The 18,934-nt window shown below is 34.9% G+C and overlaps 3 protein-coding genes across 3 annotated transcripts; all 3 read left to right on the forward strand.

Annotated features, from left to right (window-relative positions):
- Nucleotides 1-805: 805 nt before the first annotated feature.
- Nucleotides 806-2,630, forward strand: LOC113346392. The gene is made up of 4 exons (XM_026589926.1): nt 806-840; nt 1,023-1,600; nt 1,699-1,959; nt 2,032-2,630. Exons 1-4 carry the CDS (start codon nt 806-808, stop codon nt 2,628-2,630), a joined length of 1,473 nt encoding a protein of 490 aa, XP_026445711.1.
- A 314-nt stretch (nt 2,631-2,944) lies between these two features.
- On the forward strand, nt 2,945-3,477 carry LOC113346393. The gene is made up of 2 exons (XM_026589927.1): nt 2,945-3,271; nt 3,358-3,477. Exons 1-2 carry the CDS (start codon nt 2,951-2,953, stop codon nt 3,475-3,477), a joined length of 441 nt encoding a protein of 146 aa, XP_026445712.1. The 5' UTR covers nt 2,945-2,950.
- A 7-nt stretch (nt 3,478-3,484) lies between these two features.
- Nucleotides 3,485-4,745, forward strand: LOC113346395. Its single transcript, XM_026589928.1, has 3 exons — nt 3,485-3,856; nt 3,952-4,051; nt 4,263-4,745. The coding sequence occupies exons 1-3, from the start codon at nt 3,507-3,509 to the stop codon at nt 4,743-4,745; spliced, it is 933 nt and encodes a 310-aa protein (XP_026445713.1). The 5' UTR covers nt 3,485-3,506.
- Nucleotides 4,746-18,934: the final 14,189 nt, after the last annotated feature.

Genomic DNA, 18,934 nt, shown 5'->3' on the forward strand with positions numbered 1-18,934 from the left:
ACATTTATTCTTCATTTTTGTGGGCGATTTATCACAATCAGCGGATGCAGTCCTCTACAAGTGCCGATTAATAAAAAAAACTACAAAACAATAGTGTTTTTTGAATAAAAAGACATCCATAATCGGTGGATAAGGTTTTCCACATGTGCCGGTAGTAAAAACTTAAGGAAATTTTAACAAACTGCCACACTTGCAAATCCCGATTCAAGAAACTGCCACCGTTTTTTTCAGAGTTTATTTAATGCCACAACCGTTAGCACTAACGTCTTGGACCCACATGATTGGTCAAACTTTTTTGACTTTGTCCAGATTACTTACACGTGTCTTATGTGGACGGCTCAAGATGTCGAGCACGAGATTATTACACGTAGCACAGGGTAAATGACTATTTTATCCTTCGTGGGATTGAAAACAGTTTGCAACTTTGTATCGTTTCATTTTTCTTCCAGGGTTTGCTCGTTCTCTCTGTCCGCTCTGTTCTCTAGTGGAAGAAATTAGGGTTTGGGTCAGTTTTCAGCGGGATTTTGCTTAGGTTTAGTGTCTGAGTAAAGGGTTGGGGAGCGATCGAGATTCAGAAAAAGAAGGGGAAGGACAAGCAGCAGATATGGTATGATTGCAAACCCTAATTTCGTTTTTCTGAGTTGAATTAGGGGTTTTCTCTTAGGTTTCTGTTTCTCTTTCTTGTACTTTTTTTCTCTTGCTCTATGTCCGCTCTGTTCTCTAGTGGAAGAAATTAGGGTTTGGGTCAGTTTTCAGCGGGATTTTGCTTAGGTTTAGTGTCTGAGTAAAGGGTTGGGGGCTGAAGATGAAGAAGAATAAGGGGAAGGACAAGCAGATATGGTACGATTTCAAACCCTAATTTCGTGTGTTTGATGAGTTTTATTTTAGGAGTTTTCTGTGTGAAGTGTGGAATTTTTAAAACCCTAATTTCGTGTGTTTGATGAATTGATGAATTTTATTTTAGGGGTTTTCTGTGTGAAGTGTGGAATTTGATGAATTTTATTTTGTTTGTTCATTTACAGTGATCATACATATTATCCATATAGAGATATCAGTGTGTTTGTTGTGAATAGTAAACTTAATTTGCTATTCCCTCACATGGATAGAGATAGAATTGACCTTAAGGAATTTGAGAAGATATTGCGTGTTAAGTTGCATCTTGATGAAACAGAAATTCCAAATTTATATTGGACCATAGACCCATGTCTGCCTGAGTATTTGGTTACAAATGAAGACTTGTTTAAGTTTTGGGAGCATGCTGTACCTGATGATAAAGGCTTCATATGTTTACAAATGAGTGTAATGAATTCAGAATTTAGGAATGATAATGACTTCATTAAGGCTGCAATGGAACAACCAGTAGTAACAATTGATGAGACTCCTAAGAAGGCACCTAAGAGGATTGCTAAGAAGCCAGTTTCAAAGGAAAAGTCAGTAAAGATATCACCTACAAGGAGATCACCAAGGTTGCATGCTCAATCAAAGAATGAAAACTCAAATGGAGGAGCATCTAGGAAGTTGTTGTTCATGGATCTGTTAAATGAAGTGGAATCTCAGGGTTTTTCTTGCCTAAGTCAAGCCACTGTTGTTGGTTCTAGCAGTACACCAGTTGATAACTTTAATCATGATTACTGGGTTGATGAAGTAAACAACACTGCTGCAGGGGATAACACTGATGCAGGGGATAAGATGATGCAGGGGATAAGGCTAATGCAGGGGATAAGACTGATACAGGGGATAAGACTGATGCAGGGGACAATAGTGATGGTGATGATGAGGACAATGTGGTGCTAGAGAACACTACTGTAGATGAATGTCACCCCATTGAAGACCCAAATGCTCCACCAATCTTTGACAGTGATGAAGAAAATGATATTGATTATGAAGATATTGTCAAGACATACAAAGTTGGAGATGAAAGCAGTGATTCAAGCAGTAGTGAAGAAGACAATGAAGAAGGTATGGACCCTTTAGTGTTTATAATTTTTTGTTTATTTTTTACATGTACTAACACTTTGATGTTGATTGCAGTTTCTAATGATGACAAGAATAATGATAAGGATAATGATGGTCCTGAAGTAAATGATGATAAATATTCCAAACCAAAGCTTGATTACCAGAAGTGGAAAGAAATGTTCAATATGCACAGTGATGAAGAAGAAGAACCATTATTCCCTGTAGAAGAAGAGGTGACTCCTGTTGATCCTACTAAGATGGAGGTAAAGTATGCTTTTAATAACAAGAGTGCTTATAAGAAACATCTTAGGGGTTACTGTGTAAAACATAATTATCAGTATACGGTCTATAAGAGTGACAAAACAAGATTAAGAGTGAGATGTAGGTTTAGGGAAGAGTATGGCTGTAACTGGTTTGTAAATGCTAGCATAAAAAGGCATGAGCCTACTTTTATTGTTAGGAAGGTTAATCTAGAACACACTTGTGTTGCGGATCCAAAGAGTTTTAACAGATCCGCGGATCCTGAGTTCGTAAAAGATGTGGTACATGAGAAGTTAAAGCAGACAGCTGGGGCCTTAATTCCAAAGCCTAAACACATTGCAAGAGACTTTTTTGTAACTCATAACATCAATATACCTTATATTTGTGCATGGAAGGCTAGAAATCTTTTTTAGAAGATCTGTTTGGTAATTATGAAGACAGCTACAAGGATGTACCCATCTTTTGTGCAATGGTGGCTCATACTAATCCAGGGTCTGTTGCTAAATACACTTATGGGAAAAGAGGTATACATTATGTTAAGACATTCATGGTTGATTCATTTATTTGTAAGTGGTGCTCAGTTATTTAATGGTTGGTTACTAAATGTGCAGATAAGACATTCATGAGCATGACTATTTCATTTGCTGCACCAATGAGAGGATTTCAGAAAGCTTGCAGGGGAGTCATAGGTTTAGATGCATGCCATCTAACTGGCAAGCGTGGTGGTGTTCTAATGGCTGCAACAGCAATTGATGGTCAGAATTCTCTGGTGCCTTTAGGCATTAAGGTGGCTAAGAGTGAAACCAAGGAGAGCTGGACTGGGTTCCTCAAGGATTTGGCTCCAGCAATCAATGCACATCATGCTGGCAGAATTACCTTTATTTCTGATAGGCAAAAAGGGTTGTTGGAATCTGTTCCAAAGGTTTTCCCTGGTGCAAGAGTTAGATATTGCTTCAGGCACTTGTACAAGAACTTCAAGAAGTACCACAAGGCACCAACCTTGCACAACTTATTGTGGAATGCATGCAAAGCTTACAAAGTGAGGCATTTTCAGGTTTGTGCCTCTCTTTTTTAAATATCCCTATGTTTTTTGATTCATAGTTAGTAGGTTATATAATAACTCAGGTTACTATAATGTAGGAGCACTTTGACAACATATGCAAAGAAAGTCCGGCTGCTGGTGAATATCTTAGGAAAGAAGATCCAAGTACTTGGTCTAGGGCTTATTTTGATCCCCTTAGCTGTTGTGTGAGCATATGAATAACAATTTCTCAGAATCATTTAATTCTATGAGTTCTAATATGAGAGATAAACCAATAATCCAACTAGGCATGATGTATGGTCAGTTAGTAATGGGTTTGTTATTTAAGAGAAGGGAAGAATCTGCTAAGTGGAATCAAAATGATTTGGTCCCTGCTGCTGTTAAGTTGATAAATAAGATGCTTGACTTGGTTGGGAAGTTTGATACAGAAGGAAGTGTGGTTGGACAGGTTTATTTGGTAACTAATGTGTCTACCAAGAAAATTTTCACAGTGAACATTGTAGACAAACAATGCACTTGTTTGCAATGGCAGCTAAGGGGATTCCCTTGTCAACATGCTGTATGTGCATTGAAACTGCTCAGGCCAAACTGGAAAGAGTAAGAAATTTTGTAATATGCTATTACTTTTGGGTTGTAATATGCTATTACTTTTGTTTCTGTAAACTGACACATTTGTTTGATTGGTTGAACAGTTATTGTGCTCCTTACTACTCTGTGGAATATTATAGGACCATATATGCAGATGCTGTAAATCCACTAGAAGACATAAGTGAATGGAACTGGGAAGATAAGGTACTTTTTTCAGCATTAAATATATTATTGAATGTGATGCATTCACATTTTCTCTACTTTATTATATCCTTATTTTTCTCTACTTTTTCTCTACTTTATTATATCCTTATTTTTCTCTACTTTAACTTTCTCATTTCTTTTAGGGTTAGGGTTTCATTTCTTTACTTTAACTTTCTCATTCCTTTTCTCTTCTTCTTATCTTAATTGGCAGGCATCCATGGACATCAACTTAAAGCCTCCTCCTTATCAAAGAAAAACTGGAAGACCAGCAAAGAAGAGGAAGAGGAGCTATGATGAACCTGAAACTGTGGTGAAGAAAAGGAAATGTGGAAAGTGTGGATCTACTGCTGGTCATAATAAGAGAACCTGTGCTGGTGGTGATGTTGGTAAAAACCCAACTGGATTCATGCCAAGCACCGAGTATGATGCTGCAAACTGCACCTTCACTAGTAGAGATCATCCTGAAAGTAGCAGTGCAAGGGGTAAAGCAAAGGTGAACAAATCCAGAGGTACATCTTCATTTGTTGGTGAGTCAACAGGACCTAAAAACTTTGGAAGAGCACCAGCAGAACCTAGCACCCATGGATCTACACAAGATGTTCTGAATTTCAGTCAGAACTTTACTGGTATTGGATCTGTTAGTCAACATATTCCTGTCACAAAGGGAAAGAAAAGCAAGGCTAAGAAGAAGTAGAAGTGTGTGTGTGCTTCTTGTTGTGTTAGATCTTTTTTTTTTGCTTTAGACACTGATATCATAGTGTTAGATCTGTTTTTTTTTTATGTACCAGAATTCAGTTTTATTTTGATGGATAATCTTACTTTATGAATGGAAATGATATTAGTTAAGAACTAATTACATGTTAATAGTCTTTTGAAGTTCCTTACATATGGCATTGAGATTGAAACTTGAATGGATAACCCTATTTTTTGCTGCAATGAAAAGGTGGTCTGATACCCATCTAAATGCTTCACAATCTGTGCAGATCAGGTAAGCAATGTTTCTATTGTGTTCATTTTTGCATCTTCTCAGCTGCATTATTGACTTGCATTGCTCTTTGTAGCATTCTTGCTTATGCAGTGGGCATTCTTTGTAACAGTGGGTCTCTTCTCCACAAGCACAACAACAATTCTCTTTGGGTAGCTTGATATTCTTGGATTTGAGTGGATGACTGGCAGAATCAAACCATTCAAAGTAGGTGCAGGTAGGATTTGAACACTTCAAGAACATTTCTCCATCTGTTTCTCTTGTGCTGGATCTTAGTAGTTGTCTTATACCATTACAAGGTATATGTTTGCATCTAGAGTACATCCAGGGACAAACCTTAGACTCATGACTTCCTTGTTCACATGTTGGACATAGATCTGGGGTAGTTTGCTGTCTAAATTTGCTGTTGCTGCTGCTCTTGCTACTACTACTGCAACTGTTACTACCTGGAGAGTTTATAACCTTTTGGCTCATTTTTATGTGTTGAACTTCTGAAGAAATTGACTAATGAAGAGTTTGGGATCTTCATTAGTATATATAGAGCTTCAAGATGATGAATAAGACCGTTATAAATCCAGGTAAAATATGGATCGTCGATTTTTTCTCTTAGATTGATCCCACGTGTATTCCGACCGTTAGCAAATCTTGCACGTTTTTCTCACGTGCACCGAGTCGCGAGTTAACTCACTACTCTATAGCCGGTTAACTCAATCCCTGTTAACTGATTCAGGGGCTTCTATGTAATTTTGGACGGGTTATTTAATGCCACGTATGCACTAACATAGACTAACAGCCGTTAACCGTTATCTCAAAAAAACGGGATGATAAAAGTCAAGAGTATGGCATTTAATAAACTCTGAAAAAAACGGTGGCATTTTCAGAAACTGCATATTGGAAGTGTGGCACTTTATTAAAATCCCCAAAACTTAAATTCAAGAGTTTTTTTGCAAATCTTTTTTTTTTTGTCAGAATCAGTTGATATAACGGATCCATCTCTACATATAATACTTTAATTTATAGGGTTCAAGACCGATTGGAACTTGTCCAAATACAAGAATTCTCATATTTATCTTGTAGAGAATGAATATCTAAGTCCAAGGCAAAAAAAATAAAAAAATAATCAACTATAGACGAAGAGTTATAAGCAAAATGATCGATGAAAATGTTAGAACAATGCTCAGTCGAACTCGCAAGCGTTGCTATCTCAAGCTTGTTTGTCAAGTTTAGCTGATCAAAACTATATACTTGATTTTTAGTCTACTTATAGCTATGTCTCGGATTAGGATAAAATGTGTAGTTGAGCTTTAGACTTCACGGCGTTCACCAATTGAAGACGAAGATCTACTGAGGAGCTTGGAGGAACTTCATCAACAAAAAGTATGTGGAGACTAAAACTTATCTATCACTCAGAAGTATATTCTATTTTATCTTCTAATGAAACTAAGTCGTATAGCTATATATACTTTTACGTTATACATATTTTATATTTCGAGCCGAGTTTATTTCGCTTATCTATTTCTCGAAATATGTGTTGGAAGTGTTAGATGAATACGGCTAAGACAAAAGTGTTCATATGGCTAACTTTGATTAATTGTTATTGAGCCAACTCAATATTCACATTTAGGTACGGTAACCCATATCTAAACATAAGTATCTTTCATTTGTGTGTAACAAGCTAAGACCATCTAACAGTGGAGATTGATTGCTTTATTTCTAAGCAGACTTAGCTTGAATTTTAAATCTAACGATGAATATTGGATGCGTTGTTACTAAGTTGTCTTAGCTTTGATTGAAAGCATCCCTGATTTGAAAGACTATATAAGGGAAAACTCTAGCAATTAGAAAACCTAATCCCGACACTTTCATGTGTCCTAGTTGCGTACTAGAGTCGATTATCCTTTAACCTAGGTTTTTCCAAAATAATTATAGGTTAACGACTTGAAGACCTCATTTTGGATTCGTGAAGCCAGATCCAACTATTTTCTTTGTAGTTGCATATTCTGATCTTACTTATTCTATCGCATTGAATTTTATTTTTTCTAAGATTTACTCTAGATTTATCTCCAATAGGTAAGATATAAAAAGTAATCGTAACAGTTCTTCGTCTCAAACTCTTGTGATTCCGCAATAATTTTTCCTGTAATCATTTGGGTTATTGTGAGGTGACTAATATTTATAGGTTACTCTTCAGGAGTATAATACCGGATTATTAGTTGGTTCCTGTTCACCTTGATTTATCAAAAGACAGAACAAAAACTGAATAAACAATAGACAGATTTGTTTATTAGTCTTCGACTTTGGGTCGTAACACTCTTAGTTGCGGGTGAGATCAGCTAAGGGAATCAAGTGCGCAGAATCCGGCGTGGTTCTAGAGGAGTAAGGAACGCGACTTTACCTTAATCGGTGTGAGACTTGGTTAGGGCTCAACTACATTCTAATACGAAGTTAACTTTTAGTAGGCTAGAGTATGTAGCGGCTTAATACAGTGTAGTGTTCAAATCTGGACTAGGTCCCGGGGTTTTTTCTGCATTTGCGGTTTCCTCGTTAAAATAATTTCTGGTGTCTGTGTTATTTCTTTTCCGCATTATATTTTTATATAATTGAAATATCACAGGTTCTGCGTAGTTCAATCAGTTGATAAATCCAACCTTGTTTCTTGGATAGAACTTGATTGACACTTGGGCATTGGTCTTTGGTACCGTCCAAGGCTCGTAGATTTCTATCTATTTGATTTGCTGATTGTATTGAGAAATAGATAAAAACTCTTTGATATATTTCTTGATTGAGTCTCACTTTTAAGTTGGTGCTCTCAGAATTAAATTGGAGTTTAGTCCATACAGATTGCCGAACGAATTATTGGATGTGGTTGGTTGTTATACCCCCGCTTTTTCAGAAAATGTCAGGATTACATCGGCTGATAAGTGCATTTATATTAGCTGATTCTGGCTTAAAGTTTTTGCAGAATAACTCTTGAATTTGAGTTTCTAACGATCGACATGTGTGGAGGACCTAATCCGAGCGATTATCAACGTATTTCTATGCAAAATAACCATCGTTTCGTTTTGTTTGAGTTTTTTTAATCAATTGGTACTTATGGAGGACTATATCAACCGATTGTGATCAATCATCCATGAAAAACAAGAGCATATTGGGATTCCAAATTGATGTTCTTCATTGATCAAAAACATCAAGAACTGGGCTATAAAAATGAAGAACATAAGTTAATTTTTGGTTGTTGTTTTTGATAAATCAATAATAATCTGCCGATAAGACACTCACACTACCTACGATGTTTTTGAACGAGTCATGTTAATATGAGGGAAAGAATGGATTTGAGGAGGGAAGAAAATAGATCAAACTTAAGTCAGTACTTAGTCAAATGGATATAGACCGAAAATACATAAATATTTCTGAAGTACCTACCATACCCTCGCTAGATCGAGTTGCACATTGTTCATCTTTTTCTCCCAAAAACCCTAATTATTTTGTAAAACCAAATTGAACAACTTCACGATGTTATTTACTCATCTTGAAAAATCATGGAGAAAGTTCTTAGTCTCTCAACTTTTCTGATCATGGACAAGTACAAATGTACAAGAATCACTGGTAAGTGTATAACATCACAATGAGTTTTTCCTTAGAGAAATTTTGGATAGATGGATATTTGTTGCATTTATCCATAATAGGGTACGGTTTTGGAATTAATCCAAGTATGTTTTATTATGCTCAGGTTTACAATCCAAGTATCCAACACCATTGCTAACAGGCAGCTGTGAAATGGAGATCGATGAGAATTAGGGTGACTAATAAATGTGGACTTCCAATACTCAAAAGGAAAAGACTACAATTACCACGATTAGATAATTTATTGGTTTTCCGTCTGTTTTTGGTCTACTCATTTAACGATTTCTGTCTAGAAGCACAAATTGAAACAAAAAATGTTTGTGAAGTTGGGAATGGGGATTGACCTTTACGTTTACAAGGTTGAAGTCTAAACTACTACCATCATACTTCTATTATCTCCGGTAAGTTTTAACTCTTTTAAGTTCAAGGGCTCTATAGACATTTCCCCATTTTTAAAAAGAAATCAATCTCTCCTTCCAAATTTTCATTCCCTCCTCAAGTCCATTTTTTCCCTCCTAATAACAGGACTCTTTTGAACCCAAATTTTGAAAACAAAAACAAAAAAAATAATCTGGAAAAGAAAAAAATCCCATTTATAATCGGTTTTGAGTAGATAAAGTATTAGGGATGAGGTTAGAAACATAATATTAACTAGTAAGGATAATTTAGAAGAATTAATTAGGGGATATCGGAAATAATTGAAGGATATTTACTATTTATGTCGGCATGGAAAAACCATACTGATTTGATTATCGGCATTCAAAAATTAGGCCGACAATGAACAGTAAAATATTCCCTAATTATTTCCGGTATATCTCAATAATAGTTTTGTTCTTTTAAATACCCTTTATCCCCTCGTCTAAATGGGAATAAGATTTGACATGCCTGAAACAATTAAGTAGGCCGAAAACTCACCAGGTTTCCACCCTTTCAAAAAAAAAAAAGAAAAAACAAAAAATCTAGGTTTCCATGTTTCAGGTGTTTTACACCTTCTATTGGAAAGATGTCGAGTAAAAACTACAAACGACCCAATCAAATGGATTTACAGTTAGCCAAACAGTAAATGAATATTTATAATTTTCGCAAATCGCATAAACCAGCTTTATGCCTCTTACCTTTTTGACGCCAGGAGTCTCAACATTTTTTATAGTCAAACAGACAACGGCAACCCTCTTGAGTTGACTACCGTTAGTGTTACCTAAACAATTCACCATTGAATATTAAATGCTGAAAGAAATGTTAAGAGTGTTGTTGAGTTTGTCGACTATTAAATGCTGAAATTGATACTCTGCCTGCCCGGGTGCCTTTATTAGACGGAAGATCTCCAAATAAGATGGAGATATGGTCATATGATAGAAAGAATAAAAGCAAGCTAGTTCAAACTTCAAACGGCATATACTTTTTCTTTTATTGCAAATTGGAATTAAAAGCAAAATAGGAAAAGTAAATATAGCATGGATTAACGGGTCTAAGTAGCACGAACGTGAGACCATGACGATTGTCAATACAAAAACTAAGTAAAAGAGTTGAGAAGATTCTCCTAATACTATGGAAAAGAGAGATTTAAACAATGTGATTACTAGTTACTAGTAGTTACATTGGCCGATTATTAAGTAAGAAATTTTCCTAGAGTTAGAACAAACGTGCACTAGAAAGACTTTATATCATTGGATATACTTCAACAGCATAGTACAAAGTACAAATGCGCGAGACTTGAATCCACGATATGGGTTTAGAAGAGGAAACTTTCCAAATAGTGTGGAGAAATTAAGAAAAATAAAAAGTTTGAAATTTTGAAAATAGTTATTGTTGGCTAGTTCTTCATAGTTGTTCACTTGCAATGTCAAAATATAAAATAAACTTAAAACTTTCAAACGAAAACAAAACTATGCATTTACAATATTTTTTTTTTAATAAATAATACTGTAAAAATGCCTTTTCTCTTTTCTTGAAGATTGAAGACGGAAAAACGACGGTGTCAACCGAAACTTCATCAACAAAAATATGTGAAGACCGCCTACCATATTTACCCATATCATCTATCATTTTATCTACTGAGATAAGTTGTATAACTTAAATATAATGATGAACATTTGCAAAGAAGAATGTAAGCTAAGGAGTAAGTCAAGTTAGTCCTTAAAGTTCACAAACTTGTACTTCTAAATACAAAAACTTGATATTTTTTTACTGAATTAATTGTTCATTTCCTGAACTAGTCGAATTTGAGATAGTATTGGATATTACTTTATTCAACGGTACACGACTGATTTATACAATTCACCATCTAGATAATTTTGAAGTGTTTCATGTATACCTCTTATTTCCGAGTACACAAACTATTTTGACAGTTTGCGAACTTGACAAAATTAAAAAGTTCTCGAGTTACAAGACGACTTTGAGTACATCTCACGAACTGAATTAGTCTTATGATATATTAATCTACTTATTCTTGACGGTTCCATAACCACTTAACCATATCTTTCTTGCAAATCACTTGGTGCATTACATATACTTACGGTTTTACATATCTTCTTTGCGATTCAAGCAGACTTCTCACATGCTTTCATGCACGATATATATATATATATATATATATAAGTTTAGATTGCTTGGATGTAGAGCAATTCATAAACATGTAAACTAGTTCACGAGCCTGATTTGTTCAACATTGTTCATCAATATACGTAGAGGACTCCCTGCATACTATAATCTCAATCATAGAACATCCTTGTCCTAGTTATGCTAGAGTCGTCCTCTCAAAACCTAGGTTTCCTCGGGTGAAACTGTATTGAGTTACGACTTTGAAAGACTTCACTAAGGGATTTATGAAGTCTGGTCCGACTATCTTTTACTTGATAGTTTTTGTTATCTGGATCTTGTTCATATTGATCTTCTAAGTTTTCGAAGCTTTAGATCAAGAACTTGATTGGTGGAAATCACAGAGTACTATTTTTCTCAGACTCTGGTATTCCACAAGATAGATATATAAATCATTTCTAGTTTGATTTTTAGACTATTTGTGTGAGGTCAATTAGGCATATCTATAACTTTTGAAGATAACAAGTTCAAGGTAATCTTGAGTTTGCTTGACATCTTATTTTTTTAAAGACCCCTCTTACATATAAATTTTATACCTTGACTGAATATATATCTGGAAAAAAATAGACTTTCTGTTAGAGGTGGAATAATCATAAAAGTTTCACTTAGATTTAAGAAACTCCTGAGCCTGCAAAGGACATCAGCGAGGGGAATCGTGTCGCCTAGGGTCTTGCGATATAGAAGAGACATACAATAAAAGAGCATAACTGAAGTTGAATTTCTTGCAGGGTCGATTCGGTCTCAACTACATTCCAGTCAGAAGTCTGATAAAAGGCTAGTATCTACAGCGAATTAATACAATATGGTGTTCATGTTCTAGACTAGGTCCCGTGGTTTTTCTACTTTGTTGTTTTCCTCATTAACAAAATTTCTTGTGTTATCTCTTTTCCGCATTATATTGTTGATCTTCAATCAGAATAATACACGACCAACTTTTTCTTAGGCAACCTGTATGGATAAACCTAAATACAATTCTGAGAGTTCAGCTTAATGAATCTCAATCATGTAATAATATTCAGAGTTGTATCTATTTCTCTTACAATCAGAAAGTTTACAGACCCAAGTCCGTGAACCTGATTTACGTGTGAGAGTACTTGGACGATTCCAAAGATCAATATCCAAGAATCAGTCAAGTCGTATCCAACAAAAAAGAATGGATATATCTACTTTGATTGATTTACGTACAACCTGTGATGTTTCAATTATAAAGATAAATGATATAATATGTAAAATAAATAACACAGATAACAGAAACTTTGTTAACGAAGAAACCACAAATCCAGAAAAACCCCGGGACCTAGTCCATACTAAACACCAAACTGTATTAAGTCGCTACAGATTTTAGGCTACTACAAATAACTTCAAACTGGAATGTAGTTGAGACCGAATTAAACCCTCATAGAAATTCAGTTACAGCCGCGCTCCTTACGCCTCTTGAATCCCAGCATGAATCCGCGCAATTGATTCCATTAGTAGACGTCCTTTACATCCTAAGAGTTGTTTCAACTCAATTGAAGACTTTAAACCAATCTGCCTCCCAAAGATAAGCCTATATATGATTTCCTTTGTGATCGTAGATCAAGGTGAGACTGGAAATCGATAGCAATAAAAAAAGTCTAGCTAACCTCAAAATTCGGTCTTATGACTCCCGAAGAGCATCCTAGATTCTTATTCACCTCACAAGTATTAAACATGTGGAATCACGAAGTCTGACACGAAGATAACTTTGCGATTTTTACCTATCTTGTTTTAGTGAGCATCTCAACAATCAAAACTATATCAGGATACTCAAACTATCAAGATAAAGATAGTTGGGCATGGCTTCACGAATCCCTAAGTGAAGTCTTTTTAGTCGCCAAACCTTATAAGGGTTTGAGGGATAGGACGACTCTAGTTTATAACTAGGACACACAAAGATAGTGTCAGGATTCAAAAATTCCAATTGCTTGAGGTTCTCCCTTATATAGACTTTCAAAATAAAGGCTGCTTTAGGTTTAAGCTAAAATAGCTTTGGAGCCAAGCAAATAATGTTAGAGCATTGCTCGGTCGAACTCGCAAGCGTTGTTATCTCAAGCTTGTTTGTCAAGTTTAGTTGATCAAAAGTATAAATCTTGATTTCTACTCTACTTATAGCTATGTCTCGGATTAGGATAAAATGTGTAGTTGAGCTTTAGACTTCACGGCGTTCATCGATTGAAGATGAAGATCTACTGAGGAGAGCTTGGAGGAACTTCATCAACAAAAGGTATGTGGAGACTAAAACTTATCTTCACTTAGAAGTCTATTCTATTCTATTTCCTAATGAGACTAAGTCGTATATATAGACTTTTATATTATTGACATTTGATATTTCGAGCTGAGTTTAACTCGGTTATCTATTTTCCGAAATATGTGTTGGAAGATTTTTGCTTTAGCTACGTTCATCGTATTCTTGACGAGTTTATTTGGAAACAATTTATTTGTTGGAAACTAAATAATAAGTCAAAATATGATCATGTGCAAATTGCCTTGAAAGATCTTACATGATTTGTGTGAGACAATCATTTGATGTCGACTCGGAAATTTCGTATTGACCATTCGATCACTTGAAAATTACTTATAAGCTAATAGTTTGTGTGAGACAACTATTTTCGTATTCTAAGGATGTTTCAATGATTGAAATGGGAGTTTAGAACAAAAACCTTTGTCTGAATACAACACAGTACGCGTACCTAGTATACAAACTGTTTTGGTATGATTCAGGTCCAAAAACCTTGTTTGCATACCTGGTGTGTGAATGGTTTTAACTGTTAAAGTCCGGGAACCAAGTTTGCATACCAAGATGCGGACGGTTCTACTTGAGTTAAGCTCCGGGACAGCAGTATGCATACCCGTTTGCAAACTGCTGGACAAGACCAAAGTCCGGAAGCTATAGTTTGCGTACCTGTTTGCAAACTTAGTGGTTGAAGTTCTAAAATCAGTTAAGTATGTTTTTCATACTCATGAAAAAAATACATTTATGAATTAAGGAATGCAATCTTTGCAAACCGTGGCTTAATGTTCATGAATTGATTCTTACAAATCAATCTGATTTCGATTCAATTGGTTCATATATATTTCTGTGAAATAGTGAACAATTGAAAAAATATATTTTGAATACAATTAGATTCAATTGATTATATTTCATGATTGATTGATCATCATAGTTGATCTAGAAGTGTTAGATGAATGTGGTTAAGACAAAAGTGTTCGTATGGCTAACTTCGGTTAACTATTATTGAGCCAACTCAATATACACGTTTAGTTACGGTTACCCATATCTAAATGAAGGTATATCTAATGTGTGTGTAACAAGATAAGACCATATAACGGTGGAGACATATTGCTTTGGTTTTAAGCAGATTTATCTTGAATCTTAACTCAGGTTTTCATCTAACGGTGAATATTGAATGCTTTCTTACTAAGCTATATTAACTTTGATTGAAAGTAAACCCTAATTTGAAAGACTATATGAGGGAGAACTTTATCAAATGGAAAACCTTATCCCGGCATTTTGCTGTGTCCTAGTTGCGACTAAAGTCGATTCTCCTTTAAACTAGGTTTTTCCAAAACCATTATAGGTTGACGACTTGAAGACTTCATTTGGGATTCGTGAAGATAGACCCAACTATTTTCTCTGTATTTGCGTGTTTTGATCTTACTTGTTCTATGGTATTGAGTTTTATCTTCTCTAAGATTTGCTCGAGATTTATCTCTGATAGGTAAGGTATAAAAAGTAATCACAAAGCTCTTCGTCTCATTCTTTCTGATTCCACAATAACTTCTTCTACTACCATATAGTTAAGTTATTGTGAGGTGAGTATAAAACGGGATTATCAATTGGTTCATGTTCACCTTAATTTATCAAAACATAAAACAAAAAACTTCATAGGTACTTCTGTGGGAGACAGATTTATCTATCAGATTAGACTTATCTGTGGGAGACACATTTGTTTATAAGTCTTCGACTTTGGATCGTAGCAACTTTTAGTTGTGGGTGAGATCAACCAAGGGAATCAAGTGCGCAGAATCCGGCGTGGTTTAAAAGGCGTAAGGAACGTGACTGTACCTTAATCGGTGTGAGACTTGGTTAGGGGTCAACTACATTCCAGTCTGAAGTTAACTTGTAGTAGGCTAGTGTCTGTAGCGGCTTAATACAGTGTGGTATTCAAATATGGGTTAGTTACCGGGATTTTTATGCATTTGCGGTTTCCTCATTAGCAAAATTTCTAGTGTATGTGTTATTTCTTTTCCGCATTATATTTTTTATATAATTGAAATATCACAGGTTGTGCGTAGTTCAATCAATTGGTAAATCCGACCTTGACTGTTGGATAGTAATTGATTGGCGCTTGGGCATTGGTATTTGGTACCATCCAAGTTATTTCTCATATCAATAGGGGCCATAGATTTCTATCTGTTCGATTCCATATTGTATTGAGAAATTGAGATATAACTCTTTGGTATATTTCTTGATTGAGCTCGCTTTATAAGCTGGTGCTCTCGAAAGTCGGAATTATATTGGAGTTAGTTCATACAGATTTTCGAATGAATTATTGAGTGTGGTTGTTATACACCCGCTTTTTCAAAGGTACCAGACCAAGCAAACACGTTAAAGACCTCATAAGTCTGTGTTTGTAGCAATCTGACTCTATGGATATAAGTGTTATCTTAGATAAACGCATCACCAGAAATAAAAGTTCTGTTTCTATGAAATCTATTGAAGAGAGAGACTTGTCGATATCACATATAGATGAACATTATGTTCCCACGAAACAGACAAGTATTGATAAGCGTTACCTGATTATCTTACTGACGAGTTTGACTATTAAGTATAAAGAGAAGCAGCCCAAGAGAGTGCAGCGATTCTAAAACTGGTTAGATTCCAGACAGTTGAAATCAATAGGCCGAGACACAAAGTCAATATGATTATTGGTATGGTTTAGGATCGTGATTCCAAATTAAGGATTCTTCGTGAGGAAAATGTCGTAGTTTGTTCATCTCGAACCTTGCTCGAGGTTAATTGGAAATCGAACGCATGTTGAGTAATATCTCTATTCAATGTAAAGGTTGTTCTGTGGAGTCCACTATACCAAATGCTTCTGACTCAAGTGTGTTATTAGAAAACTTGACTACATGTAATCATGATTCTCTGATGAAACCAGTTTCAGAAGCTAAATTGCAAACCTTTCCTGTTTCTAATGATGTGCTAGCACCTTCCACTAATCAAGGAATCAACACATCTCACAGAATGAAGAAATCTTCTAACAATGTTGTTAACCCTACTCACTCTAATTACTCCGGTGATCAGAAAATGTCTCTTTTGTGATTCAAAATGACGTGTTTAACGGAAAGGCAAATTGAGGTTGAATGACAACTATTTTGGTCGACTTCAACACACCTTAAATTTAATCCTCAAAGGTGTAACTGACATTTGTATGTCTAAACCAATTGGTTTTAGTACTTACCCTGAGAATGATTGTAGGAAAGTCAGCTCAATCTGCTCGTCTAACGTTCGAACGTGCAATAGTATCGTCAACACAAATCGCTCAAGAAGATTTTAGAAATGTCCATCTCAAATTAAGGTAGGGGATGATATTCAAAATGTGAGAAAGGTACCAGAATGTGAAAATAATAATGGAGATATGAAGGACAACTTAAATCTGATAATTGAAGGATACAATGATCTTATCAACAGGCTGTCAAAATCCTTCAAACAAACTTCTTCTGGTAAGGCTTCAAACTTAGTCTCTTACTTTTATTATAATAAGTTTTATGATACTTTTTCACGCCAAAAAGGGTTTCCTCCAAAATTAGAAGGAAAAAGAGGATTAACCATGAACAATTTTCATTTGATGATCATAAAGATCATACTTGTGTTAATTAATCACAAGGTTTGGAATATTACTCATGAAAAATCATGTTGAGTAAGATATGCTAATAATCAGGTATACTTATTGGTAAATTGCTCTCTGATTAGTTGAGTTATTTTCTTATCGTTCATAGCTAGACTACCCTCTACATACATCTTTGATAAGTATTTCTTTAGTGTCGAGAATTTCTTCTAGTGTCTATCTTCTATAATTTTGAAAAATTAAGTTATGCTTAGTTTGCTTCTCTTGTGCTCTAAATTTTCCTCCTAAGGGAATATAAAATTTATTGAGATAAAAATTGTGAAAGAAAATTTTCACATAGCAAAATTTTACTGTGTTCTTTTTAATTTGTGAAAATAACTTTATAGTTCTTGTTTATAAGTTCCCTCTTATGGGTTAAGTATGTGTTCATACTGGTACCTTTGTAACGTGTCACAAACCAACTCCGAAAAACCCTAAAAATATACTCCCTGAGAAACCGTTTATATACCTAACCTATTGAAGTTGAGTTATCTCACTCTAGGTTATTTTTATCATATCAAGGATGTCATCTCCTTCTCACACTTTTTACAAAAGGGTTTCTTGATAAAGGTATGGGTTACGGTTCCAAATGGAAAAGGAAAATAAACCTAGTAGATGCTGACGATGTCAACGCTAAAAATCCTGATGACTATTCTGATGTCTCATGCTATCATGCATATACTCGTCAAGATATAAATCATGATGAAATGGTTTCTGCTTAGGTGGTTCATGATTTTCTTAAATACTTTGAGGAAGCAAAACTGCAGCTTGTTGATACTATGAAGAATCTCGATGTGTTATGAACTGAGTTGAAAAAGGTTAACTCTGACCTTGTTCTCATGAAGACGCGTGTTAAAGATCTTCTCAATGAGGATATCTTTTTCGAAGAATCAGTAGATGCTGTCAATCACAAGATCAAAGGTCTTAAGACTCGTGAGGGTTCCGGAAATGTTCTTTGACTTTAGTTGGAGTTTGTTTTTTGGTTTCTAGATGTTGATTTAATTTATCTAGGGAACTTGTTATGAGAATTTACTCTTGTGTTTAAGAAAGATAACTAGGGTTTGGAATAGCAAATATTGTGTTTACACATAGATATTGCCAACGATTGTCATCTTCCAATGTTTTAGATTTATTTATTAAATTCTAAGTTATTTGGAAGATGATTTTGCAGTATTAATCTTTTGGTTTTATATATTGCAAAAATATTTTATGGGATATGTGTGTTTACGTCCGTGAACTATAGTTATCTCATATATGTCAAAAGTGAAGTCTATTATGTCTTTATGCAAATATTTACAAAAGATAGAATGGATTTTTGAATATTCCATAGTATTGATCTTTCCCTGATCCACTTTTATGTGAAAGCAATGTATGGATCTGTAAGTTTTCTTATATTGAGCATTTATGACTAAATTAATCTATAAGGTCTTCTTGTGATTAGTTTATTCGAGTTTTCTGAAAACAAATTCATGTTTCATGTAATTTTTTAATGTCCAAAGAAATCCTTCTTTTCTTGTTAAAAGTAAGGTCGCTCTTGTTGTTCTTTCGGGAATGACATTTTATGGGGGAGAGTTCTTAATTGAACTTGTGCTTAATTGCCAAATCTTTGTGGGGAATGCGACTGTGGAATATTAAAGGGGTTATCTTGTATCTTCATAAACTCCTTGATGAATACACTAAGTTTCCACTATGTGAAATCATCGAAACAAAGTTGATATGTTCTCTTTTAGTCATGAATTATATCTTTGAGAATTTCATTATGAT

This window comes from Papaver somniferum, unplaced genomic scaffold (genome assembly GCF_003573695.1).
Source record: "Papaver somniferum cultivar HN1 unplaced genomic scaffold, ASM357369v1 unplaced-scaffold_99, whole genome shotgun sequence".
In the NCBI taxonomy this organism is placed as follows: domain Eukaryota; kingdom Viridiplantae; phylum Streptophyta; class Magnoliopsida; order Ranunculales; family Papaveraceae; genus Papaver; species Papaver somniferum.

Coding starts and splice junctions, on each gene's coding strand:
- LOC113346392 (XM_026589926.1), top strand. CDS start 806: ATGAAGAAGAATAAGGGGAAGGACAAGCAGATATG. Junction 841..1,022: donor GGGAAGGACAAGCAGATATG/GTACGATTTCAA, acceptor GTTCATTTACAG/TGATCATACATATTATCCAT. Junction 1,960..2,031: donor TGAAGAAGACAATGAAGAAG/GTATGGACCCTT, acceptor TGTTGATTGCAG/TTTCTAATGATGACAAGAAT.
- LOC113346393 (XM_026589927.1), top strand. CDS start 2,951: ATGGCTGCAACAGCAATTGATGGTCAGAATTCTCTGGTGCCTTTAGGC. Junction 3,272..3,357: donor ACAAAGTGAGGCATTTTCAG/GTTTGTGCCTCT, acceptor ACTATAATGTAG/GAGCACTTTGACAACATATG.
- LOC113346395 (XM_026589928.1), top strand. CDS start 3,507: ATGAGTTCTAATATGAGAGATAAACCAATAATCCAACTAGGCATGATG. Junction 3,857..3,951: donor CTCAGGCCAAACTGGAAAGA/GTAAGAAATTTT, acceptor TTGGTTGAACAG/TTATTGTGCTCCTTACTACT. Junction 4,052..4,262: donor AATGGAACTGGGAAGATAAG/GTACTTTTTTCA, acceptor CTTAATTGGCAG/GCATCCATGGACATCAACTT.